The 27093-nt window shown below is 41.3% G+C and overlaps 1 protein-coding gene across 3 annotated transcripts; it reads right to left on the reverse strand.

Moving 5' to 3' along the window:
* Nucleotides 1-253: 253 nt before the first annotated feature.
* On the reverse strand, nucleotides 254-23809 carry ACOT9 (acyl-CoA thioesterase 9). Of its 3 annotated transcripts, none has more exons than XM_055337910.1 (16): nucleotides 23647-23809; nucleotides 20939-21036; nucleotides 19449-19484; nucleotides 18775-18820; nucleotides 16390-16560; nucleotides 16087-16124; nucleotides 11346-11429; nucleotides 10694-10797; nucleotides 6073-6146; nucleotides 3729-3796; nucleotides 3130-3241; nucleotides 2878-2968; nucleotides 2385-2470; nucleotides 1887-1974; nucleotides 1583-1733; nucleotides 254-556 (listed from the first exon to the last, which is right to left on the reverse strand). In XM_055337910.1, exons 1-16 carry the CDS (start codon nucleotides 23664-23666, stop codon nucleotides 468-470), a joined length of 1356 nt encoding a protein of 451 aa, XP_055193885.1. In that variant the 5' UTR covers nucleotides 23667-23809; the 3' UTR covers nucleotides 254-467. The 3 variants fall into 3 exon arrangements, with proteins under 3 accessions (XP_055193885.1, XP_055193886.1, XP_055193887.1); XM_055337911.1 differs by having other exon boundaries at nucleotides 19458-19484; nucleotides 23647-23808; XM_055337912.1 differs by lacking the exon at nucleotides 19449-19484 and having other exon boundaries at nucleotides 23647-23808.
* Between the last annotated feature and the right edge of the window lie 3284 nt (nucleotides 23810-27093).

Genomic DNA, 27093 nt, shown 5'->3' on the forward strand with positions numbered 1-27093 from the left:
ACAACAAAAGCTGGGAAGCAGAGGGAGGCAAAACACAGAAGAATCAAGCAGGGCTGATGGGATTTAGACAACACAGGGGAACCACCACTAAGAGCAAGCTTAAGGAATGCCCTCCAAATACCTTGGCAGGAAACTGCACATGCAGACAGTTTGTGATAAGGGCAAGAAAAAAAATGTGTCCAACTACATCTAAAGGCATTCTGCCCTTGTTTCTTTTCTTTACCATAGAGGAGGCAACAGGGCAGATTCACAATTTCAATTGTCTTGAGAGTATTTATTGTGTAATAACCCCACCTCCCCATGCCCCACCCAGCTTCTCTCTGGTCCTGCTTTTCTGAGCATCCTAAAGGTTGAATACATTCTTCTCTACGGCGGATGAGAGTAAAGCTGAAGCCGGAACACGTGAGCAGGCCTCCATTAGGCACTATGTCATGACAGAGAGCTGCTCTGCTGCAAGCATGGCTTTCCTAGGGCGCCTCAGAGCAGTCCTTTCTCAGCTTAACCGGTACGCTCATGGAATTGAAATGCCGCTTCCCATCTAAATACAACATGGACTCTGAAACACAAAAGAAAGAACCATGAAGAAACCCGCAGAACCTTACAGAATCACTGTACAAACACAAGACTACTCAGGAGCATGAGGACAGCCACAAGCATGCAAAACTGGCACTCGGCCTGCCCTGCTGGGCCAGGGATGTGCAAGGCTCCCGACGGAATTGGCCTCAACTCTTGCCCCATTCCTTTGGCTGGACTAGTCTCTGACCACCAGTGGCTGCTGGCAGCTGGCACCGACTCTGCAGACAACAGACAGGTTCGGGCAGAGCAAGGACAGCCACCTGCAGGCCATGAGGCATCCAGGCCTTCAGGGCTGCAAACCCTCAAAAGCACAATCTTCTAAAGATATGCTCTAAAACCCCGAATATCGACGAACCATTTGGACTTCCTCTTGTGAAGTGTGTTATTACTTTTTTTCATACCCAGTATCCAAGATGCCTGCTTTTCCAATATCCTTTTATAGGCCACATTTGAACAACTTATTTCAGGTAAGGTAATGCTATCAAATGAGACATATTTGGGACAAGTTCTTTCCAAAATATAATCACAACTTACTTAAATTATCTTCTATGAATGTGATTATAAACTTCTTAAAAACAGGACAAGACTTTTTTATTTTATTTTTCACCTTCCAAAATAATCCCATGCTTTCAACACTGGAATTTCTCATGGTGGTTTGGGGGTTTTGTTGTGACTCAGTTTCCCTCAAGTATGTAAAGGCGATTTTTATCCTCTTCAATCTGTGTAACTGAATTCTGTTCTTTGTTATTTTGTATGTTATAGGCAAATTATTTCCCCAGCACAGGTTTTTTTTTTTCATTTCCCAGTTTCATTCATTTTATAAAAGTCACAGTGAGTTTTTCTTTATTTCTGAAGTCCCTGCTAAAATATATGGTTTGTTGGGGTTAAAAAAAAGATACACTCTTGAGCTAATAGGCATCAGTATACTTCCTATGACAATTTAAAAGAAAAAAATTTCTTTGAACATTCTTCCATTCATCAGGGACAAGCAGACACTGCTGCTTACCTCCATATGTTCTAGGGAAAACCAAGGGCACTTCTTTTTCCGACATGAATGTGAAATGAAAGACATTGGTGGTCATATGCTCTTTACTCTCAAGAGAGGCCACTTCACTATGTACTCTGACTTGAATGTAATTGTCCTTAGTAAAGCAAACCTAAGAGATTTAGATACAACAGTTAGTCAAGAGCATTGAAAAGGGAAGAAAAGGCAGTCATAAGAGAAATAGTGACTTTAGGGGAAAAAAAAAGACTTCTCGTCCAGGCCCAAATGATAGAAAATTGTATTTCATCTCTCATCACGCACCTACCTGTGAAGAAAGGAACAGCAATGATCCAACCTCTACAGGCTTCTGAAACATGATATCATCCACCGCTACAACAAACGGTCGGGAGCCACTAATGGGCAAAGACAGAATATGGGTCAACCACAAAATTCAGATGATCTCTACTTCTCCCCTAACAATCAGCTGAAGCAAAATTTAAATAATCAAAGAATAAACTTACGGAAGGAGGGAAGGAAGACCAGTGAGAAATGGTAAGCAATGCCCCTGAGACCAGATCACCACTCTATCTTTTCCCTCCCGCATATCATCACCTCTTCTCAGTAGGTCTTTAATGTACTGACAGAGGCAGCACTACAGCCTTTGGAAAAGTAAGCTCAAAGGTAGGTGGTATCACTAAAATAATTATCTAAAAACAGAGCCTATGCCCCAATACATCCAGACTGGTCCAAAATGTTCCATTTGGTTCAATGGGGTAGTACAAGCTGCTTCTCAGAAGTTAAAACCACCTTCACTCTGACTCACCCAAAGTTACAAGCAGTAGCCCATCCAAGTTCATATGCTTTCCTCATAAGGAAACCACCAAAGATCCGATTAAAAATGTTGCGCTCCTATAGGATATAAAGTAATTATTAACAAATACAAGCTCCCAGCCACCCTCATATACAGAAGAAAGTAATCAGCACTGCTGCAGAAAGGAGGTGAGTTTAAAGGTATGTCAAATTTTACACAAGAACCACGAATGCGAGTTATCCTATTTAAAAGAGTTTTCAGGGATCCCTGGGTGGCACAGCGGTTTAGCGCCTGCCTTTGGCCCAGGGCGTGATCCTGGAGACCTGGGATCGAATCCCACGTCAGGCTCCCGGTGCATGGAGCCTGCTTCTCCCTCTGCCTATGTCTCTGCCTCTCTCTGTGTGTGTGTGTGTGTGTGTGTGTGTGTGTGACTATCATAAATAAATAAAAAATTTAAAAAAATAAAAAATAAAAAGATAAAAGATTTTTCATTAACTTAAAATACCTGAGGGTGGCACACTTCCAAGCTCTTCAGTTTTGAATTCTCCATCCACACTGCATTAGGGGGCAAAATTCGACTTCGAAAACTTACGGTCCTGTACAAATGGAGATTTAGTAAAACCTGTGAATGCTATGGCTTTACTGTTGAAAAGTAAAATATTTGCAAACAACTCCCAGTATGTGAGGCACACGTAACTCTGGAGAGGGCCAAGGTTGAAATGCTTTCATAACCTACAATCTCACCCTGCTGACTTACTTCGGATCCAGCGTGTTTAGAAACATCTCATGTATGGTAGTCCTCTCCTCAGCACTGGGAGCCATTTTCAGTAATGACGTGGCACTGAAGGTCACCCTTCTCCCCTTGTTCACTGGAACACAGGGCAATAAGGAGCTACAGTCAGGAAGGTCATACCTCAGCACTGGGGTTCCTGACCTGGGCTGCCAGGGACCCTACAGAGGCAGCATTTCCAGGTTTTAAAAAGCCCATGGGAAATTAAACATCTATCCCAGAGGAGGCTGCCAAGGCTACATAAGGTATTCTTTCAGAGATTCTTCGCTTCCAGATGGAAATTATACTGGCTCAGGGGGGCCAGGAGTTATTTCACTGATAAGCTCCCATTTGATTAAAAATAAGAATGCAAATCATTTCACTTGATGAATACTATCTAATTGATAAAATTGTTCAAACTATGGACTCTGGGGAGAAAAATAAGTATTTTTAATTTCAATAAATTCTTGTCCTGAGTAAGACACATGACCGGTATGAGGAGACCATACATACTCTTACATAACCTACTCTGCAGTACAGTTAATGTGCTTTTTAAACTGTATCTTATTATAAACAAATTAATATACATTCTCCTTGTCTAAAGAGCTCTTCTTCCTCTGGGCTTTCAGGGATGAGTGGATTTACAAATGCCGGCCTAAAAAGAAGAAAAGAAAAGATTACAGTTTAAGACGTGTCATTACCTAGCAAATATGGAAGGTGAACAATTACCCACTAGTTTCAAGTAGTCTTTGCTATTGGTCTTGTTAATGCTGCCTGACCGCTTCCCATAATAACCCTAGAACAACTGAGGGGCTTTCTGGTTACGGATCAGTCTGTACACTAGAAAGTTCACATTTATAAAAAGAATACTGCCTCACATCAAAAAATTTCACCTGATGCAGTAATGAGGAAATAGTCAAAGACAGGCTGCAGAACATTCTCCAGGATAATTGGCCTGGACTCTTCAAAAAAAGTCAACATATTAAAAGAAAGAAAATAGCAAGGGACTCTTTAAAAAAAAAAACATGATAACTACATGCGATACAAGATCCTTGATCAGATCCTGACTCAGATGGAAGGGCTATAAAAGACATTTTAAGGACAACTGGCAAAGTTTGAATATACATCGTATATTACATAATATCACTATATCACTCAAATTTCTTGGATATAATAAAGGCATCCAGGTTGTGTAGCAGAATGACTTTATTATCAGAAGATACATGCTGAACAAAAAGCATAAAGCTAAATAAGTTAAAACCTATACAGTTCAATCTGCCTTGGAATTGATGGTATAAACTCATGAGGTTGTATGTTCGTTGTTTTTTAACATACATCCTAGCTCTGTCCACCAAAAAGCCTTAGAGACAATGATAAATGAGTAACAACATATACTTCTAGGGTTCAGATTCTGGTCTCTAAATACCAGTGCTCACTGAGAGGAACCCCAGGATTCCTTGGAGAAACGGCTGGTTTCAGGCCTGAGGCAGGAAAAGTATAAGATGACCCCAAGACATCCCCTTGTACCAGAGAACAGGAAGACTAGTAGAGAAATGTGAAAAGAGCTTTTTTACAGGAGCAAGCTGAAAGCTGCCCCCGCTGCCCAAAGATGGCTGCAATTTACTGAAATAGACAATTAAAATCCATGAATTCACAATGATACCTTTTTAAAAAGCCAAAAAGTAGAAAAACCATGTCATTGCTAGCTAGTAAAGCAACTCATTATTCAGAAAATGTGTAAATAAAAGGCAAGAATGAAACATTAATCCCAACTTTCCTTTACAAACTAAATTACCCTAGCTAAGAAAGGAAAGCTCTTCTTTCCAGAACTCTAGGTAGTAAACATAGAAGGAAAGGCAGGAGAGAATCATTTACATACCTTAATGATTAAAGCAATGATCAGCAATGAACATTTAAAGCACTGGAGAAAGACTGATGGGAGCTAGCTATCCACAGGGTGAAAGCATATACTCTGGATGTATCCTGTACTATACTGCACCCTGCACATTATTGCTGAGTGTAAGAGGATAAAGTGAACCCTACAATGAAAAGATCAGTTTGGTCACTACTGAACCACCACACACCAATCTTGGCATCACTATGAGTGGGACAATCTGTACCTCCTGATATGATACAACAATTTGAGATACACAGATCTCATCACCTACAAAGTGCTCTCATCAAATATGCTGAACCTGAATCTAATCAAGGCTTTAGCTGTAACTTCAGTTTATAGAAAATACTAGAGATAGAGAAACAATTAAAAAAAAACATGAGGAAGCAACAAGACAAATCTATAAAGTTGGACACTGTACAGAAAAGCCCATCTGGCCTTTCAACAAGTTTATATGAAACACTAAGGGGGCAGTGGGGACACACAACTATTCTAGATTAAAAAGCCCTAAGAGATACAGTTCTGTGAATACACTAAAAGTCATTAAATTGTACACTTTCAATAGGTGAATTGTATGGATGTGAATTATATCTCATAAAGCTATTAACAAAAATGACAGGATTAAGAGACATAAAAATCAAATGTAGTATGTGAACTTTGGATTGTGACTTGAACAGATCATTAAATGATATCTGGAGAAAAGTGAATACGAATTGATCATGAGACTATATTATGGACTTACTATTATTTTTATTAGGCATGCTAATGGTAATGTCTTTATTTAGGAAAATATCTTCATTTTTAAAGAGATGCCTACACTTAAGTATTCAGAGACGAAAGGTCATCATGTCTGGGATTTACTTTAAAATAAAGAAAACAATATACCTTGAAAAAACAGATGAAGCAAATATGGCAAAAATGTTAAAAATTCTAAGTCTAGGTGATGGATACATGGAAATTCGTAATAGTCTTCTCTCTAGTTTTATGTATCTCTGAAATCTTTTAAAATGAAGAATTAGGAAAGAAAGAGCAATTACCCTTTATTTTCAGAATCACGAGCCACCATTACAAATGTTGCATCCAAAACAGGACAAAATTCATTGCCATGTAACTAAAGAACAATGGAAAGAAAATACAGATGTAAGAAATGCATTTACTGCAAAGACCTACCACAATTCTAACAGCATGCACCCTTTGAAAAAGGCTACAATTAGAAAAAGAAAAGTGCATTTGGTAACCTCTGTCTGCTGAGTTGCCAGGCACAGAAATAAGCTCTGGATGAGAAGGGCAGCATGACCAAAGAGCCTATGGTCTGGGAGAAGAGAAAGATCTCCCAAAATTCAAACAGCAGACTATGTGAGAAGGGCTGGGATGGACACTACCAAAGGGCTTTGGAACCGCGTGTCACTGAAATCAAGGGCAAGGGTCACAGAGGGACCCTTGGCATCAGCAGCATTTAACTGTCCAGCAGCGCGTGGGATCCTGGCTTTCTGCAGGCCTACCTGCCCTTGCAGTGGCACACAGAGCCAGGTGAATGGCCCACTGCACTCACAGACATTAGTATTTGCAGGGTGCCAACTACCAGCACAGGTTTCAGTTTCCTTAGCTGAGCGCGGGGGCTCCTGCGAAGCAGGGAGGATCAGTGATAATTCTGTGGATTGAGTGACATATTTACAATGCCCAAGCCTTTGAGGTTTTAAGGTATTTCTTTATCATCTAGGAATCTGTACTTCCAGGGAAGTTATATCATGAGGTCCTGTCATCAGCTGAGGGTACAGTAGGCTGGCTCGACAGACCTCACCCCTACTCCTCCTCACCGCTGCCTGTTCGGGCACCATCACCCTCTCCCCCTCAACCTTCTTCCCGCATCTGTTCTAAGTCTGCTGGCACCATATGTAGAAAGGCCTCCACAACACAGCCCAGATTCCTCTCTGGTTGTTCACCAAACAGCCCTCTCACACCTGCACCTTTTGCCCTAGCCGCAGCTGACAATTCGGAGGTTTTCGAACATACCATGCTACTGAACTCCTCCTGCCCATGTCTGTGTCTGATGCCTTCCTCAAAGCTGCTGTCCTCAAGACACTCCTCCCCACTCCTACCCCATTCCTCCTCTTCAGGCAGAGGTCATCATCCTCTCCTTGGTTTACCACTAGAATGGAAACAAAGTCCTCCCCTGAAAGTGGTTCTCAATGTAACAGAGATGGATACCACCCCTATAGGGAGCATTTGGATATGTGTAGAAGAGGTTTTGGTTGCCACATGACTTGAGGGACATCACTAGCAGGGCAGGGGTAACCAAGGAGCTAAACATCTCACAACACAGGGGATTGTCCTGCATAACTAAGAACCTTCCTACATACAATGTCAATAGTGTCCCTACTGAGAAATGCTGCATAATGCTTAATATTCTACAGATCTCAGGACTCCTGGGTAGCATTTGTCTTCAGCTCAGGTCATGATCCCAGGGTCCCAAGATCGAGTCCCACATCGGGCTCCCCATGGGGAGCCCGCTTCTCACTCTGCCTATGTCTCTGCCTCTGTGTGTGTGTGTCTCTCATAAATAAATAAATTCTTTAAAAATATATATACTACACATCCCCCTCAACTTATATCCCAACAAACCCATCATAAATTAAAAATATCATTAGGTTGAAATGCATTTAATACATGTAACTAAGAGAGCATCACAGCTTAGCCTAGCTTACCCTAAGCACACTCAAGAACACTTACATTAGCCCACAGTTGGGCAAAATCATCTTATACAAAGCCTATTTTATAGCAAAGTGTTGAAATATCTCAAGTAATTTACTGAATATTCTTCTCAGAGTAAAAGCAGAATGGCTGAATGAGGACAGGACGGCTGCAAGTGTATCAGTCATCTACCTTCATGATCACACGGCTGCCTGGGAGCTGCAGCTCGCTGCTGCTGTTGTACTATGTATCACCAGGCCAGGAAGAGATCAAAATTCAAACTTCAAAGTACAGTTTCTACTGAAAGCTCTTTCAAGGCATCGTCAAGCTGAAAAAACATGAATCAAACCATCCTAAGTTGGGGACCTTATGTAAATCATAGTCACTTATTTATGTGGCTGTCTCCCTATTGTAGCATGTGCTCCTTGAGGACAGAGACCCTTTTATTCACACTTGCATCCCTTTATGCATAGCACAAAGACTGGCAGATGGCACATACACAATCAGTATGAATTAAGGCAGAAAATGACTGAGCACTACTAGAATGTGAACTCTAAGAGAATCAAACTTTGGGGTTTCTTAAAAGATTTTATTTATTTATTCATGAGAGACACAGAGAGGCAGAGACACAGGCAGAGGGAGAAGCAGGCTACCCACGGGAAGCCTGATGCAGGACCCAATCCCAGGACCCCAGGATCACGCCCTTAGCTGAAGGCAGACGCTCAAATGCTGAGCCACCCAGGCATCTCGAGAATGAAACTTTGTTTAGCTCACTACTGCATACCTGGCACAGCACAGGCACTCAATAAACAATGGCTAAGTCAATGATAAATGAATGGATGTGAGGAAGTGAGCCAGGTGACTCACATCCAGATGTTGTCATTAAGACTCATACAGTTTGGTAGAAGAGAAAAAGATGTGTTCATACACAGCTTGGTGCAGAAGAGATTCGCCGGTGCCAGGAGAAAGGTCAGGGAAAGGGTACTGAGGAAGGAGTCATAGGGAAGGAATAGGTGCTATGAGCTGAAAGCATCCAAGCATGAGGTGATCTGGAAATACAGGTGGAATGTGGATGGTGGAGCCAGAGCATGACAATCTCAGGCAAAGAAAAAAGCATAAGCAATGATACTCATCCAACTCACTGTTTAAATTATGGTTTATTATAATGAACACCTACTAGCACCAAGCATCAAGAATGCAAAACTGAACAACTCTCTACTCTTAGAATGTTCAAAATGCCCAGCAGCAAGCTCTAGGAAGGTATATAAATGTTAAATTCGTGGGAATATGGTTGGAAAGCTGAGTGGGAGGTAGTTTATGGAGCACCTTGGATCCTAACTAGTCAAAAGAAGTTAGACTGTAAGGCACACCTAACAGTCATAGAAGGTTTTTTGAGATGCAAAGCAGTGTGATTTAAAATCGGCTTTGGAGGATCCCTCGGTGGCTCAGCAGTTTGGCGCCTGCCTTTGGCCCAGGGAGTGATCCTGGAATTCCAAGATCAATTCCCACGGTTGGGCTCCCTGCATGGAGCCTGCTTCTCCCTCTGCCTGTGTCTCTGCCTCTCTCTCTCTCTCTCTCTCTCTCTCTCTCTCTCTCTCTCATAAATAAATAAATAAATAAATAAATAAATAAATAAATAAATAAATAAATAAATAAATGAAGTCTTTTAAAAAAATAAGATCAGCTTTGGAAGACCTAGCTGGTAAAAATCTGTACAGTTAACAGAGAGGCAACAGACTAGAGGCAGGCAGGCTAACTAAGACAGTTCAGGTACTCACACAGGAGGCAGTAAGGCCTTGAGTGAAATACATGGGCCCAGGAGAAGGGGAAGAAAGAACTCTGATGAGTTGTATGGGTGATGAATTTGCAAGACTTGGCAGAAGGCTGCATAGGGCAAAATTAAAGCTATCACAAAGGGTTGGGGCTGGGGAGACAAAAGGGAAAATGAAGGAGGATCAGGACTGGAAAGGAAACCGACGGACTCAGTTTGTAACACACTGCATTTGAGGTAGCAAAAAGCACATGCAGGGGGAGAGAGATAACAGGTGCCCCTAAGGTAGGTCTGAATGTCAGTCCCAGAAAAGATTTGGGGCCATCTCCATAGTGATGCTAATATATCAACATTATTGCCAACGTGTGATTAGTGGTCACTGTGTGACAGGCAATTATACCAAGTAATTAAAATGGTTGGGTTGTTTCTTCATTCACCCTTAGCAAACAATATAATGTGGTACTATTACTGCTTTCATGTTACACTTGAGACAACAGAAGCTCAGAGAAGGTAAGTAATTTACCCACAGTTGCATGGCTAATTAGCAGCTGAGTTGGGATGCGAACCTACAGGTACCCAAAGCAAAGGCAAAGCACCTACCACCAAGCTTCCTGTCTGGAATAGAAAGGATCACTCAAGTCTTAAGTTATTAGTCAAAATGACCAATGAGAAACACAAACTTAAAACAGACATTTGTTCCTGCCTGGCATTAATTTTCATTCTCTCTCCTCGCAATAACTCCTGTATCTCTTTTCAACCTATTGGGCCAAGATTCAAATAACCGAGAATCCCCAGAACAGGTCCTACAGCAGGAATCTGGCAGGGCAGGAATCAACCATGAAGGTGGCTCAGTCGACTAAGTGTCCAACTCTTGGTTTCGGCTCAGGTCATGATCTCAGGGTCCTGGGATTGAGCCCGGCAGCTCCCCACTCAGCAGGGAATCTGCTTGAGGTTTCCCCCTCTTCTTCTACCTCTCCCTCCACTCGCTTTCTCTTTTTCCCTCTCTCTCTCTAATAAATAAATACATAAATCTAAAGAAAAAAAATCACCCACCATCTGCATGACATGAACTTTCAATTGTTTCTCTATAAGTGGTGAGCTATAGACTTGTCTATTGATACATAGGTAACTGCGCTTTTCACTGGGCCTGGCTGGTTGTACTGGAATAAGCAGTCAATCTTTAGATAAATACACACCTGAAACATTTGCATCTTCACTTCCATGGATGTCTTCCCAACCCAGCTAACATGGCCACTGAACTTAATGTCCTGTTCTGGGCTTAAGCTCGTCTTACACATATCTGCAAGACAGAAAATCAATCTGAGTTCAAATGACACCAATTCCACATTTCCTTTTTTCTTTTTTACAGTCTTCAAAACTAAAAACAATTTTTGACATACAAAAAAATCATATGCCTTTTGGAAAACTATAGACAATGCAAAGAATATAAAAAATAAAACTGGAATCATGAAAAACCCTTCCACTCAAAGATTATAATAAATATGTATCTTGGTACATAGCACTCTAGAATTTTCATACATATATATACACATAAAAATTCCCATAAAAGGAAAAGATTTCCTCTAATTTCAATAATCTCCTATAGGGCAGCCCCGGTGGCGCAGCGGTTTAGTGCTGCCTGCAGCCCGGGGCGTGATCTGGAGACCCTGGATTGAGTCCCACGTCAGGCTCTCTGCATGGAGCCTGCTTCTCCCTCTGCCTGTGTCTCTCTCTCTCTCTCTCTCTCTCTCTCTCTCTGCATCTCTATGAATAAATAAAATCTTTAAAAAAATAATCTCCTATAATTACTAAGAATGCTAATTATTCATAGAAAATAATATTGCTTACCAATCTTGTCCACCAGGGCTGTAACTATTGACAAAGGAGACATCTTAGCTGCATGAACTCTGGTGTGCATGTAGCAAATAAGAACTGTAAGGAAAGCGAAGAGCACCAAATGAAGGAAAAGCAAAATTATTTCCCAACATTTACAACCAACTCTCTGCAATTATCTGAAGACCCAACCCCCCAGATCCCACCAGCAGTCTTTTCTGATAACCAAAGACTTTTATATTTTATACATTGAAGATATTTGAGGATTCTCTAATCTGACCGCCTACTCAATTTTAGATTTGGTAAAGAAATCAAAGCTCAAAACCAGCAGGCGTCCTGTCACCACTACACAGAGACACACACAGTGCCTCAACTAGAAAAAGACTCCAGCCCATGAGTCTGACAGCACTGAAGATCTTCAGAAAAGAGAAACAAATCACAGGGACTCAGCAATCTATTTTCCTTGACTCTTCCTTAATCATAAAACAATTACTTAACTGAAGTCATTCCTCCTTCCCAAATAACAGATTTGACTCTTACACCACCTTGTGGCTATCTATATACTTTCCATATTTTAATCAGCTAAGCGTGCAGCTATGCATCTTACAAATAACAAGTCATTTAAAGATGTATTATACTCCTGTGTTTAGAAGCCTCACTGCTTCTCCATGAGTCATTCAAACTTGTATCATCAGCCCTCGGGACCAGGGTCTGTACCCAATATTACTTACGTGACAATAAATCCTTCCATCCATGCACCTGCTAAAGGATGCACTGGGGGAATGAGAGGCTAAAGGCAAGCAGGTCCATTTAAAAGTCTCTGTGGTACCCATAAAATACATCACATGTGGCTAACCTATGGTAGCCACTCGAGGAAATGAAAGGATCAAATTAAGAAGAAGGTGCACTTGACAGCATTTTAATAAACCCAGGTCTCTAGCTTGCCTGAGTGAAGATGGTACACCATTCACTGAAAAAGAGAATACAAGAAAGCACAATGGACTGCTTTCAACATGTTAAATTTGAGAAGCCTATAACATTTCCAAATGAAAATGTCTGGTAGGCAGGATGACAAATTGGTCTGGAACTAAGAAAAGCAGAAATATAGCTTCCTAAAGATTCCACATACTGATAATAAGTGAAGAAATGATACTGAATGAGAGTATTTAGAGTGTATAGATAAGCAAAAAAGGGTAGAAGACAAAACCCTGGGGATAACCAACATTCAAACGGTGCTGGACGCTAAAGAGGGCACGTGATGGAATGAGCACTTGGCGTTATAGAAGACTGATGAATCATTGATCTCTACCTCTGAAACCAAGAATATATTATACGTTAACTAATTGAATTTAAATTAAAAAATTCTTCATAGATCACTAGGCAAAGAGGAGCCTACACAAGAGACTGGGAAGGAAGAGTCAGAGAGGCAGGAGGAAATATCACCAAAGCATAAGGATGAGTTTAACAACATTGTAAACTTGGAAAAGCATCCATCAGGGGCACCTGGATAGCTCAGTCAGTTAAGCGTCTGCCTCCAGCTCAGGTCATGATCCCAGAGACCCAGGATCAAGCCCCACATCTGACTCCCTGCTCAGTGGGGAGCCTGCTTCTCCCTCTCCCTCTGCCTCTTCTCCCCAATAGTGTTCTCTATCTCAGATTTTAAAAATCTTTTTAAAAAGGAAAAGCATCTATTAGATCATGAAATAAAGGGGCTGATGGAGATCTTGGCAAGAGCAGTTCAATAGCAGGAGGAGGAGCAGAATCCAGAACATATGAGATTTAGAGGTAAATAGGAGGTTAAGGTATAGAGGAAATAAGAGCAAATGACTTTTTTCAACTCGTTCCAGAAAGTTAGCTCTGAAGTGAGGGAGAAAGTTCAATAGTGTTGTGAGGGAAGGGGATTTTACCTACTTTTCATTCTGAGATGGAAGAGCCTTTAACATGTTTGTAATAAGCTGAAGGAAATGTGAAGTTGAGAAAAGGCTTGAGATACTAGCAAGAAAGCACAGGTGATAAGGCAAGTTCCTAGAAGAACTGGAAAGAACAGAATCAAGTGAACAGGTGAAATGGATGGCCATCAACAGGAGTCAATGAGGAAAAAACAGGGTAGTGGCAAGGGAGTTTGTGGATTTAGGGACACCTAAGTAAACCAAAGTCAAGAGTGTATGTGTGCGTGTGCGTTGTTTTTTTTTTAAAGGTCAGTAAGACTGTTTAACCAAGTTTATTTTTTAAAAGATTTTATTTATTTATTTAAGAGAGAGAGCGAGAGTAAGCGAGCAATAGAGAACATGAGTGGGGGTGGAGAGTGGCAGCAGGAGAGGGAGAAGCAGGCTCCCGGCTGAACAGGGAACCTGATGCTGGGTTAGATCCTGGGACCCTGGGATCATGATCGGAGCCACCCAGGTGCCCCTAACCAAGTTTATTTAATCTTTTTAAAAAGATTTTATTTATTCATGAGAGACACACAGAAAGAGGCAGAGACACAGGCAGAGAGAGAAGCAGGCTCCCTGCAGGGAGCCCAATGTGGAACTCAATCCCAAGACCCTGGCATCATAACCTGAGCTGAAGGCAGATGCTCAACCACTGAGTCACACGGGCACCCCAGTTTATTTAATCTGAAGAAACACAAAGCTGGGTGTTAAGCCTAACAACTGACTTATGTCTATATTGTAGAAGTCATTAGAGCTAAGCCCTTTCCCAACAGTTCAAAAAGTCATTAGTAAGAGTAAGCAAGGTAGCCCAGAGTGGGATGCTAAAGGCCAATTGGAATCAGGACATAAAGAGAGGAGACAACAAGATAATGGCCCAGCATGTTGCAGACTGAGCAAAAGGAGGAGAGTGACCCTGCAGAGGGGGACGTGGTACAAATCCCAGTGAGATGAGGGGAGCATCCATGAGGGGACAGAGGTGGCAAAGATATGAAATTGGCTACATACAGAGGAAACTGGAGAAATAAGTATATGGATTTAAGATAATGGAACCAGCTGGAAAAGGGAATTACAAATATGAAAAGGGAAGAAGAAATGAATGAACTTGTGGTGCTGAACCAAAATTGGAACGGTCAGTGTGAACTCATTGTTTTCATCGATGGATAAACAGACAGACATGTAAATGTATGTGCATAGATTCCCCAACTTGTCCACTGAAAGGGCACAGGAGCAGTGACACCCCAGCAGCAGTGACCACTCCCAGCACTGGTATCTTGGCTTCTAATTACCATTCTCCATCAGAAAGAACCAGAGGTCCTTGGAGATTTGGTTGATTTCAGGACTGAGGCAGGGAAAGTACAAATGAGCCTAGAACATCTTACTGTGTAAGAAAGCGAAGAAGTGCTCAAAGAATGATGGGGACCCATCAAAAAAACACAAGCCCACCTGAACGGACTGGGACAGTCCCAGCACAATCTGAGCACCAGAAGAGATGACAGCAACATATTATAATCCATTCAATAAAAAAGGAATCCAGGCAGCCCGAGTGGCTCAGTGGTTTAGCACTGCCTTCAGCCCAGGGCGTGATTCTGGAGACCTGGGATCCAGTCCCACATCGGGCGCCCTGCGTGGAGCCTGCTTCTCCCTCTGCCTGTGTCTGTCTGTCTGTCTGTCTCTCTCTCTCATGAATAAATAAATAAAATAAATTAAAAAACAAAAAAATAAAAAAGGAATCCTTGAGTCTATACTGATTTTAAAGTAATAAATTGGAGGTCTGATGAGAAATGGAATGTTTATAAGGTCTGCCTACAAGTTACTTATTAATTACAAAGGAGGAAAGAGTAAGTTTACAGTGAAGAAGCCTGGCAGACACCACCTTCATCAGGGGATTAAAGTTAACATTCCAGTAATGGGACAAATGAGAATTATGCACCAGTTGACGAGATGCAATGAGAACACATCATAATTTCTGTGATGTCCCTGCCAAAGATGTATGCCCCAAATCTAATCTTGGGGAAGTATCAAATAAAACCAAATTTAGAGAAAGTTCCAAAAAAGAACTGGCCTATAATCTTCAAAAGTATCAAGGTCATGAAAGAGAAACACCAAGGAGCTATTCCTGACACAACAACTAAATGCAACATGTGATTCAGAACTGGACCCCTTCTGCTACAAAGGACCAGTGGTGAAAGCTGAATGGGGTCTGAGGATTAAACAATCTAAAGTATCAGGGTTAATTTCCTGATTCCAATGGTTGTATTGTGGTTATGGAGGAGAATGTCCTTGTTTGTAGGAAATTTTTTTAAAGATTTTATTTATTTATTCATGAGAGACACGGAGAGAGAGTGGCAGAGACATAGGCAGAGGGAGAAGCAGGCTCCATGCATGAGCCTGATGTGGGACTTGATCTGGGGACTCCAGGATCACTCCCTGAGCCGAAGGCAGCCGCTTAACCACTGAGTCATCCAGGCATCCCGTTTGTAGGAAATATTAATGAAAACAATTGGGGATGATGTACATCACATTGGCAACATATTCTCTCACATGATTCAGAGAAGAACAATTCTTTGTACTGTACTAGCAACTTTTCCATAAATTTAAGACTTTTTGAAAAGCTATTAGAAAGGATTAATGAGATTACAATTGTTAAACAGGAATCTACATTTTCAGGAAAAAAATGATGACAATTCAGAAGTAATAGAGGCCCTTCTTTTGCTCTTTTACAATATCCTCATCTGTGCAACTTGAAGAATTTAAAAGGCCCCCTCCAGCCAAAGAATTCAATGTATAGCTGTAAATATTTATTTAGAAATATTAAATACCAGTACCTCCTAAGCTGTCAAGGTCCTCAAGAATCCTGCCAAATCTGTGAAATAAAGAAAACTGTGATTAAATGAAAATCACGATGATCATCTCTTAAAAATGAAGAACATAGTTTGGGTGGATGAAAGGTTCTTAAGTTGAATGTGGTGATGGTTGCATGACTTACAAATATACTAAAAACCACAGAACTGCACACTTTACATAGCTGAATAGTATGGTGTGTGAATTACATCTACATCTCAAAGTCATAGTAATGAAAGAAAATAAAATAAAAACAAATGACACAAACAAAAAGAGTGCTGTGTTACCTTATGGTGTTTTGAACAGTCAAATACTTCTCTCGTAATTCAGGCTGACTCCCCAAAGGCAAGAGAACCTCAATATAACTGTCTTTCATTCTCCTGGGTGGTAGTCCTTCCTGCGACTTAGCCAAAAAACTCTGAAGTAATTTTCTTTCCTCCATTGCTTTCATATGGTCTCTGAGAAGAAAGGATGAAAGCTTCATGAATGAAACACAGAGGCAGTGCTATCCCACAAGACAGTGACAATCAGGCAAGTTAGACCCCATCAAAGGAGGAATATGAAGGTCTGGATCTACCTCATTTTCTCTTCCTTCCCTCCCTCTCCACCTGGCTCTCAGTGTAATTAAAATTTTTCTATTAAAATGCCTTGCGGGGCGCCTGGGTAGCTCAGGTGGTTAAGCATCTGCCTTCAGCTCAGGTCACGATCCCAGGATCAAGCCCCACATCAGCTCCCTGCTCAGAGGGGAGTCTGCTTCTCCTTCTCCCTCTGCCCATCCCCCTCCCACCTTGTTCATGCTTTCTCTGTCACTCTCTCAAATAAATAAATAAAATCTTGTTAAATAAATAAATAAATAAAATGCCTTGCACTTGTAGATTAAAAAAAAACATAAGTGATAGAGATAAACCCAAACAAACCATATGTTCACCCTCATCAAAAAGTATATTAAAAAATAGAATACCTGACATCAAATGAAAAATGTAGTGATGGATACAAACACATCTATGGGCTAAAGAAAGTGGCCACTGAACTCCATATTTCCATCTCTCACCTTGACAATTCTTGCATTCTCTGTGTGTACCCTAGCTCTGTCTCTCTCTCTGCCTTCAATTTTAGGAAAGAGAGACAGAGGACGAAAAATGGAGTATATCCAAAAGAAGTATGGAAGGCAGAGCAAAAGGTAAAGAGGAGGAGATCTTGAGGCGAACTTGGAAAGGAGATGGGAAGGGAAAAAGAAGATGAGACGATTAAAGTGGAAGAGAAGAGAGAGAGGGACACATGGGTGGCTCAGCGGTTGAGCGCTGCCTTCGGCTCAGGGCATGATCCCAGGATCTGGGATCAAGTCCTGAATCAGGGTCCTTGTGGGGAGCCTGTTTCTCCTTCTGCCTATGTCTCTGCCTTTCTCTGTGTGCCTCTCATGAATAAATAAATAAAATCTTTTTTAAAAAAAAGAAGAGAGAGACAAGGGGATAAGAAACTAAAATGTTGACAACATCATTAATTCAGATGTCTAAGCTTCACTTGCAAAGTATTATTGCCAAAAAGGTTTAGTTTAATATAGGGGGTAGAGGAACAAGTTAAATGGTACCAGGTAAATCCTAAATATGGAACATTCTACATGACAAATAGCTTGGCCTCTTTAAAGTCAAGCTGGTAAGAAAAAAAAAACAGGGAGGAGAATGGTCTGCTATTCTAGATTAGAGGAGACCAAAGAGTCTTAAACACTAAAGGCAATATACAATCTTTTATTGGATCTCGGTATTTTTGTAAAAAGCTGTAAGAAACATTTGGGAAACAGTTGAGAAATTCTGAATAGATGAGTAATATAATATTAGGGGATTATTGTCAATTTCATCATGTAACAGAATATCTTGTTTGTTAGATACACAATTGCAGATTTTGTTATAAAAGAGAATATATTTATTTATTGGAGATATATGCTGAAGCTGCATAATACCTATAATTCACTAAGAAATAGTCAAGCCAATATATGCAAATTGGCAAATCTGGAAAAACCTCAATATCCAATCAAGATGGTAGGGACATAGGTATTCACTTTTTCTACTTTTTGGCAAATTGAAAATTTTCATATAAGCCGTTAAAAAGAAGTCATTAGATAATTTCTATACCAATAATAGATTATTGTATGCCTAATAATTGTTTTTTAAATCTCATTTTAGTCTCAAAATTCAGTGCACCAAGAAGGATATTACCCTATTTCACAGGGGGGAAATACTGAGAGACCGGGTTAACTGGGAACTGCTGTTAGCAAGAAGCAATAAAGGAATCAAGCTGCACAAAAAAGAAAAAACAAGAAACTTGGGTTTGAGTCCCAAACTCCGATACTCAATCTTTCAATCTTGAGTTTCAGTTTCATCATAGGTAAAAAAAAAAAGATAAGAATATATGCCATAAGCATGTCACAAGTTTTATTGAGAACCAGTGAGGTAATATACCTGAATATATTTCAAAAAATACAGAGTAGGTATAAATCACATTTTATGACAACAATGCACCAAATGATGAGTATGATGGCATGTTGGTCTTCTTCAAGTAAAAAACCCATTTCCAAACACAGGGCCCCCTCCATCCCTACAATGAGACCATCAGCTGAGCCTAAATACAGCCTAGCATAAGGGATGAAAGAATGAAGGACCACAAAGCATGCTTACCTCCAGTTTGTGGACACTCCTACTATCTCCCGCAACTTATCACGAACTGAAAGAAAAATAAAGAGGTCACTCCAAGAAACCAAGAAGTATCGGAAATGGATTATGGCAATGAGTCAAGAACCATGAAAAGCAATTCATGCACTCAAAAGCTTTATTTTTTTTCCAAAAGCTTTAGAGATCCATTAATTTCCATTTAATGCCACAACAGAGAGCTCAGGGAAGAGATCAAGCCTCTGCTTCCTAAAACCTCCAAACAATTATTGTCTCCTTAGTGTAGAAAAGAATACTATTGTGCCAATCACTGGGATTTGCACACACAAACAAAAAAGGGTAACTTCAATTATTCATCAGGTGGGGCAGAATCAGAGTCCGTAGGAGTGCCCTTATGATGGAGATATCATGACCAAAAACGTCACCTAGCTTTTTATAGGCAGTAGTAAATCAGATTACTTAGTGCAGGGACTAACACTGATATCCAAGTCTCATTCTAACTGATTTCTCATATATCTATACTACCCTGATTGTTAGAAAAGTTTAAGCCACAAAAAAAGAAGCAAAGATGTAAATCAAGGAAAAGCAAAGAAAGTAATTTAATTTTAGTTAATGCTCAAAAAGTGCAAGAATAAATTAATGCAAAAAAATTAAGCACTTAAGAAAAAGTTGATACTAATTACCACACACACCGTGATTCACATGTATAGGTGAACATGCTATATGGATAAAGGGAAAACAAATTAGATAACCAGTAGAAATTCAAGACTAAAAAATAAATCTATAGAATTTCACATAACACTGAGTTCACTTTTTTCTAGCATTTATATAGGATTTAGAAAATATATATTCCAGTTTATAAGAAATTAACTATAGAAATCCTTGGTCCTTCAATAACTAACGGATCAAAATGAAATATGGTTAGAGAAACATGCATTTTAATGAAAAACAGTTGATTTTTCTATCAAACAGTTGTTACACATAATAAATTTGGTACAAACTATAATTACAACTAAATCATAGGGGTGCCTGGGTGGCTCAGTCAGTTAAGTGTTCCACTCCTGGTTTCAGCTCAGGTCATGATCTCAGGGTTGTGAGATCGAGCCCTGCATCAGTCTTTGCGCTCAGCGTGGAGTCTGCTTGTGATTCTCTCCCTCTCCCTTTGCCCCTCCCCCTAATCGCTCACCCTCTCTCTAAAATAAAATAAATAAGTAAAATCTTTTAAAAAAACTAGATCATAAAGAACTGCAAAATCTACAGGCATACCTCACTTTATTGCACTTCATCTTACTGTGCTTCCGAGGTATGCCTCTAGTAACCACTAGTATATTGGACTTATTTCTTATCTTTATTCCCTCCTGAGTTCCTTGAATAAAAGAAAGGATATAAAGTACACAAAATGGTATACTCACTGATACTTGCTGATGTAAAATGATTATTACTAGTTTATTCAGTGTAAGAAGAAAGATGGGTACTGATGGCCAAGAAAAAAGTAAAAATTGTAATTACGCATATATAATACATGTGTACCTTTTCAAGAAACCACAATTTTAATTATAATGAATACTCTCAAATTGATATGAACATCTATAATTTGCATATCAGGCTAGTAACTGAAATTAATTTCAACTAAGCATGGATTAACAGCATGTCTCTAACAAAACTATAGATTAGGAGCATTTAGTTGCTACAAATGAAGGGCCCACCTTTTATCCAGCAGGTGTCTTTGTTCATGCTTTCCCCTTTAGTACCGATACAAAGAAGGTGTAAATCATTTAACTTGAAAGAGCTCCATCTCCCAGGCTCCAAAGCTCAAATTCTGAAAGTGGTTTCTACCCGAAGCTGATCTTTTTTTTTAAGATTTTATTTATTTATTCAGGAGAAACACAGAGAGAGAGAGGCAGAGACATGGGCAGAGGGAGAAGCAGGCTCCCCACAGGGAGCCTGATGTAGGACTCGATCCCAGGACTCCGGGATCACACCCTGAGCTGAACGCAGATGCTCAACCGCTGAGCCACCCAGGCGTCCCTTTACCAATCATTTTATAAATGAAAAGTTTATAAAAGATCCACCTTTAGTGTGTCTCATGTGCCTAAACTATCTATCTATGTGCCTCCCAAGTAAGACAGGGTTTTTCACCACGTGGGCCCAAAAGATAAACACTCATGCTTGCCTTCATGCATATGGAAGACTCTCTGTTTCTCTGGATTCTGGGATCCTTGAGTCAGTCCTCTGCCAGGAAGAAGCAGCTCCTTGTTCAAGGTACAAAGCCTACGAAACAAGATAAGACACACTAGAGTAGGTTCCATGGCTTCTTGGAAACCTCAAAGATTGGCCTCTCCTCCCAGAACACTCGGCCATCACACATCCTCAGTATACGCTTTTTTGTAAAGGTCTGTACCTGTTTCTCCAGTGTATATTTGTGTACGAGGTTATTCTATAAATCATCTCTCCAACTAGAGTAAACATTTCATGAGAGCAGAGACCAATTAGCTAACAATCTACAAAATAAGTAAAAGATATCAACCAGGTTTAATGGATTTACTCTTGCTTTTTTTATTAGCTTCAGAAGCCCAGAATCAATCTGGTAAACTATTGAGTAAATTAATTACAAACATTTATTATTAATTATGAACACTTATTTTGTTCTTTATTATCACGCCATAAGTTAAAGCCAATTATATCAATTTGCAAATAGAATTAACCATTTCCAAACTCAAAGACTGGGGCAGAAATTTCCTAATCCCCAAACAAAATAAAAGCTATTTACCCAAATGTGCCCAGCCTAGTCTGCCAAAATAAGTTGGTTTAGCTTACTGTTTAAATGTTGACTCCTAATCACTCACTATTGTATCAGGAATAACACACATATAATATCAGAAATTGACAAAGCAATCTACTGATGGCACAGCTGAAGAAAACACAGCACTGAAGAGGTTAAGAACCCCAAATACTGTTACTCATATTTAGTTCAAGTTATTAGTAAATTCTTACTATCTCGTGCTGGGACAAGTGAGAACTAACTCCCTCATCCCCCCCCCCAAAAAAAAAGTTTCTTCTTCTGTAAAATGGGGTAGTTATAGTAACTATCCTATAGGACTGTCATAAGAAGAAAGAAGTTCACATACACACAAGTACTCATGAATGCACACGCAGGCAAGTTGCTTTTTTTCACAATCTCAGGCTACTTCCCTTTTATACATGCGGCACTGAGGTGGAGGGAGCAGAAGAATGGTTTAATCACTACTCGACACCTCAGTACCTCAGGTATACTGGCTTCTTCCTGATAAGCTCTCGGAGTCTTACAGGAAAATTCTGAGGCCTTTAGAAGAAGCTGTCAAGAGGCTTTGGGATATTCAGGCCCTAGGACTCCATGATTGAACCTTTCCAATGAAAGAAGACTAAGGAGCCCAATCTCTTCATGGTTTGCCTAGGAAGTCACAGAAATCACCTAAGGTGTGAGCAGAAGTGTCTCAGCTCTGATCTGGATCCCAACCTTAGGGGAGGTGTCCAGGAAGAGTTTCCAGTACAGTAATAGGCAATGCCACTCACAGGCCCTCCACTCTGGGGAAATCCCTCAATTTAGAAACGGACAAATTCAGGTGACTCTTTTGTGAGTCTGGAACAAAAAAGAAACAAAAAAGATGGCCCACTAGTCAAATAACCTAATCATGTTGAACAGTCTGTATTCATTTATGAACTCTCTCTCTCTCTAAACCCTGGATAGGACTCACAAGAAAGGAATGCAGGTTTATGGGAGTTCAGGACAAAGAAAGAGACTTCCAAACTGGGGGAGAGGAGATCAAGAAAGGTTTCCTGGGAAAAGGTACATGGCAAGACCATGTAACTTTGTAGAAGGCCTTTCACATCATGTCCAATGTAAGCTAAAGCCAACTGTGGCCCTTCTTGTCATGACTTTCAACCTGTCTAAACAGTGTTAACAAATCTTTTATTTTTTCAGTGCTACATGAGAGAGAGACAGAGAACCTTTTTCAACTGGTAGCAGGACCCACAGGGACAGTGAGAGAGATCCAGGGCCCTCGAGAGAAATGATAGAGTTCAGGGTCAGTTGACACCAGTGTGGGCCAGCTATGGGAGTTGACCTTGTAGCGGGATGATTCCAAACGCTGGAACAGGGGTGAGGCCCTTGGGGTCCTGGCCAGATACAAAGAACCTGGGAACAGCTGGAGTGCTCAGGTGAAAGGGGCTGAGGGAGAGCCAGACCTGTCCTAGAGTCTAAGTCCCTAGGCCTTCAATGGGCAAGCTGGCATGGACACATAAAAAAAAGCATCCTCCTTGTCCAAGTAGCCTTATCAAGCCTCCCACCTCGCCCCCTTGCTGCTCATTAAACGTAAAATTTGGATCAGCACCAAAAGCCCTGGGCACACAGTCCTGACTGAAGTCCTGACAGTCCAAGAGGTACCCTCCAATCTCTGCCCACATTAACCAGAGTCAAGCGGGTCAAGCACTTAAACCGAGAAATGCTCTCCAAAGGAGGGCAAAGGGCTGGAAAGTAACGTGGAATCCTAAAGGCTAGCTTTCCGACTTGGGGCTACCCCAGACCACACCCCTGATGAGCAAAGAGAAAGGAATTTCAAGGGAACACCCAACTTCCTCCCTTAAAGTGCCGCTCCGCTTTTAACCTCAAACTCTGCTCCAGAAGCCTTTAAGGTGGGGGTCGCGGCGCCCCACCCTAAGCCCAATGGCACCCGTCCAGGCAGCAGGTAGGCGCCCCTTCCAACCCGGCCCCACTTTCTGCTCCAAACCATCGCATTAGTCCTCCCAGCTGGCGGCCTGCTCCTTCCGCCCGGACCCGCTAGCAGCCCGGAGCGAGGGCGTGGGCGACCCCAGGACCCCGCCTCGCCGCCTCCGGCTACCTACCGCAGCGCCAGCCGCCTCATGGCGCTCCACAGCCGCGAGCGCGCGCGATCCGAGACCCGGGCCTTGCGAGCCGGCCGGGGGGGCGGGGGGGAAGTCGAGGGAACCGAGAGCCGGAGAGCGCGAGCGCAAGCGCGGGACCAGACCTGCTCCCCACGACCGCACCCTCGCAGAGCAGCCGCCCGGGGGCGGAGCCTCGCTGCTCGGGGTGGGGGCTCGCGGCTGCCGGGGGTGGCACGCGGCGCCTGCAGCCGCTCCCATTGGCGCGAAGCCGGAGTTGGCCCCCACTCAATCAGCGCGCCGGGCGTATTGCTACGGGGAGGACCGGCCACTCCCCGCCACTGTCGATTAAAGGCACCACGGCCAGAGAGTGACGTGGAGGCCAGGAGTCCTGGCGGCTAGTCTCCGCTTTCCCGCTGCGCCGAAGGCCACGCAACCTTGACCCCCGCGTCTCGACCCCTGGTCTGTGGTTCTTGCCCTTCTGCTGCACGTCGGAATCTTCTGGGCAGCTTCCTGGAAGACTGATGCCTGAGCCCCATCCTCTGCGGATTCCGATATAGTCAGGAGTCTGGTCTGGTCTTTAGAATGTCTAAGGGCGCCCGGAGGCGATGCTTATTATGTAAGCAAAGTTAGAAACCACTACCCTAAAGGGAAAAATTGTTTCTGTTCTAATCTCGGCCTGCCCCCTAGTGTTTGAAAGTTGGGAGATTTCTGGCTGGCCCGGAGATAGATATTCAAGGCCAGAGAGTTAATGTGATTTTACTGTACAACCCGATTCTCCATTTCATTACACGAATTCCGTTTGCAGTAAGCCAGATGCTGTCTGTTGTGGATGGTGGGGATGCAATAAAATAGACAAAAATCCCTCCCTTGGGGGCTTACCTTACAGAGAAGAAAAACAAATCAACAAGTTACAAATAACATAATTTCCAACATGGTAAAGCAGTCTAAAGGAGAATCCAAACAAGATAATGAGAGAGGATCTTTACAGAATAAACACAAGTCTTGCTTTGCCCTTGAAGATGTTTCTTTCCTAGAAGGCAGGGACCAAACTGTATGCTTTTCTGATAGTCATGCTTAGTAAAAATGTGTCCATTTTAATTAAGCTGATTTTTTAAAATCATCACAAATTACAAATGGAACATGGTCTTTGGCTTTGGCTTTCCTCTCTACCTAACTTTTATCAGCCCTGCATCCTGAAGACTCTTCTTTCTGGATGAGCCTGCAGGGACCTCTCTTCCATTTTTGTTCGTATTGTCTGTACCTTTTCATGTGCTCGCTTCGGCAGCACATATACATACTGTTTGTACCTTTTCAGTGATGGTTTTGTTACATTTTGTGTCACCTAGACTTTTTAATACTCTACCACACCTAACACAGTACAATAAATATTTTATTGAATTACATTATTTTTCTTCTTTTTACTTTTAGTTAAAGCAATGTTAGGTTCAGAGAGAAAATTAAAAAGATGATTTTTTCAGGTTACAAAGATAGTATAATAATGGATAGGAACAATTTATAATTTTTGGGCAATCAAGTCACCTTCCAAAAGACACCTTTTCATCAGCATATAAATGGTGTCAAATGAGCCAGAACAGCTGAAACCAGGGACTCATTACTATAAAGATGCCCTCTCTCCATCCCTTATCTTCACTTCCCTCTGTACACTGGCCTCATTCTTTTTTCTATATATAATATCTTTCTCCACATAGCAAAAGAAGTTCCTGATCTTTACATCTTATAACCATAGCCACATGCATAGAGACTGACCCAAATTTCTGTGTCTCAAAAATTCTTGAGAGAAAAAGAGGATTGAGAAGTATAAGCTTTCCATTTTAAAATTAATAAGCCACAGAGATGAAAACTTCAACATAAGAAATATAGTCAATATTTTAATAACTTTGTATGGTGACAGATGGTGACCACACTTATGGTGACCACTGAGTAATGTACAGAATTGCAGAATCAATACGTTGTATGTCTGAAACTAATATAACATTTTATGTCAATTAGACTTCAATGAAAAAAAAAGTCCTGAGAAGGGATTCACTGGCCCAAGTGGGATCAGGCTCGCACCCTTGGACACACCCCAGGTCAACTGTGGCAGCAGGGCAAGGTCATATGATTGGCCCGTGTGACTTACCAGGAATCCCCTCAGCCAGAACCGTAGTCAAGTGCTCAATCACAATCTCTAACATGGCTTTTTCTAACAGTAACTACATAGTTTAGGGAAATGGAGCACTTCTTAGAAAAAGCAGTGCTGAGAAACCAACCCCATAGATGTCTACTACAGATGTAATTTAAACAGGAAAAAAAAATCCTATCACTTAACCCACTTACCTCAATTCTTACCTCACAGAACCCCTGTTAAACCCAGCTAGCCCAGCATTCATCCACATGTCCAATTTTCTCAAATAGCACACACATAAAATTCTTAAAACGGGCACATGGGCAGCTCAGTCTGTTAAGCATCTGCCTTTGGCCCAGGTCACGGTCCTGAGATCAAGCCCCACACTGGGCTCCTGGCTCAGTGCGGAGCCTGCTTCTCCCTCTCCCTCTGCTCTTCCCCACCACTTGTGCTCACTCTCTCTAGTGTAGTCTCTCTCTCTCTCTAATAAATAAACTCTTAATAAATAAATTATTAAAACAGCTTAGCAACCCTGATTTCTATGTGTGTATTGTTATAAAGCATATGTGTTATACCGAATTGTAGGTAGCAGGGATAAAAGGCAAAGTAGTCAAAAATCAGAACAGGAAACATCCAATAGTTGTACAGTGATGAGATCACTGTCCTTAAGTAACAGATTCTCCACCCCACCTTTTTGTTTCCTGCTATGCTCCATTAGTTCTATTTTGATTTGGTGTCAGGGTAACAGAGATAGTATCTAAAAAAAATCAAGCATTGATTTTTACATAAGATATTATCAAGATACATAAGATATTATCAAGGCCACTATTACAAGTAGAAGAATAAAATCAAACAGCACAACTGAAAACCTTGTCTGCTCAGTCAAGTAATACGAGTGAAAAGTATCTAGTAACCATCTTTCCTTGGGCTATTGAACCATATAAGCTTTTGGATATCTAACTTGGGTAGAGTAAGTTTTTGGAAAACTATGTCATCAACTTTCAAACAAACTGATTCTTGCTTGCTATGATTTCAATCAGGATCTAGAAATTACTTTTTAAAAAGTAGTTTATTTCCCAGATTATAGATATTACACAGAGGGATCCAGAATTGGGAGGTGGAGGAGGAAACAATGGGAAAGTGTTTTTCTCCCAAACCTTAAAGAAAAAACTGGAAAGACTAGTGAGCTGTTACATGAAAGTGTTTAGTATTATGTCCACTTGCCCCAAGAGTAGCAAAACTCAGTGATTTTTATCAATTTCCCTACCTTCCCTCAGTTCTACTTTATGACTACTCATCAAATCCAAGTGTTGAAAGGTTCA

The sequence above is a fragment of the Nyctereutes procyonoides genome, unplaced genomic scaffold (genome assembly GCF_905146905.1).
Source record: "Nyctereutes procyonoides isolate TBG_1078 unplaced genomic scaffold, NYPRO_anot_genome, whole genome shotgun sequence".
Taxonomy (NCBI): Eukaryota; Metazoa; Chordata; class Mammalia; order Carnivora; family Canidae; genus Nyctereutes; species Nyctereutes procyonoides.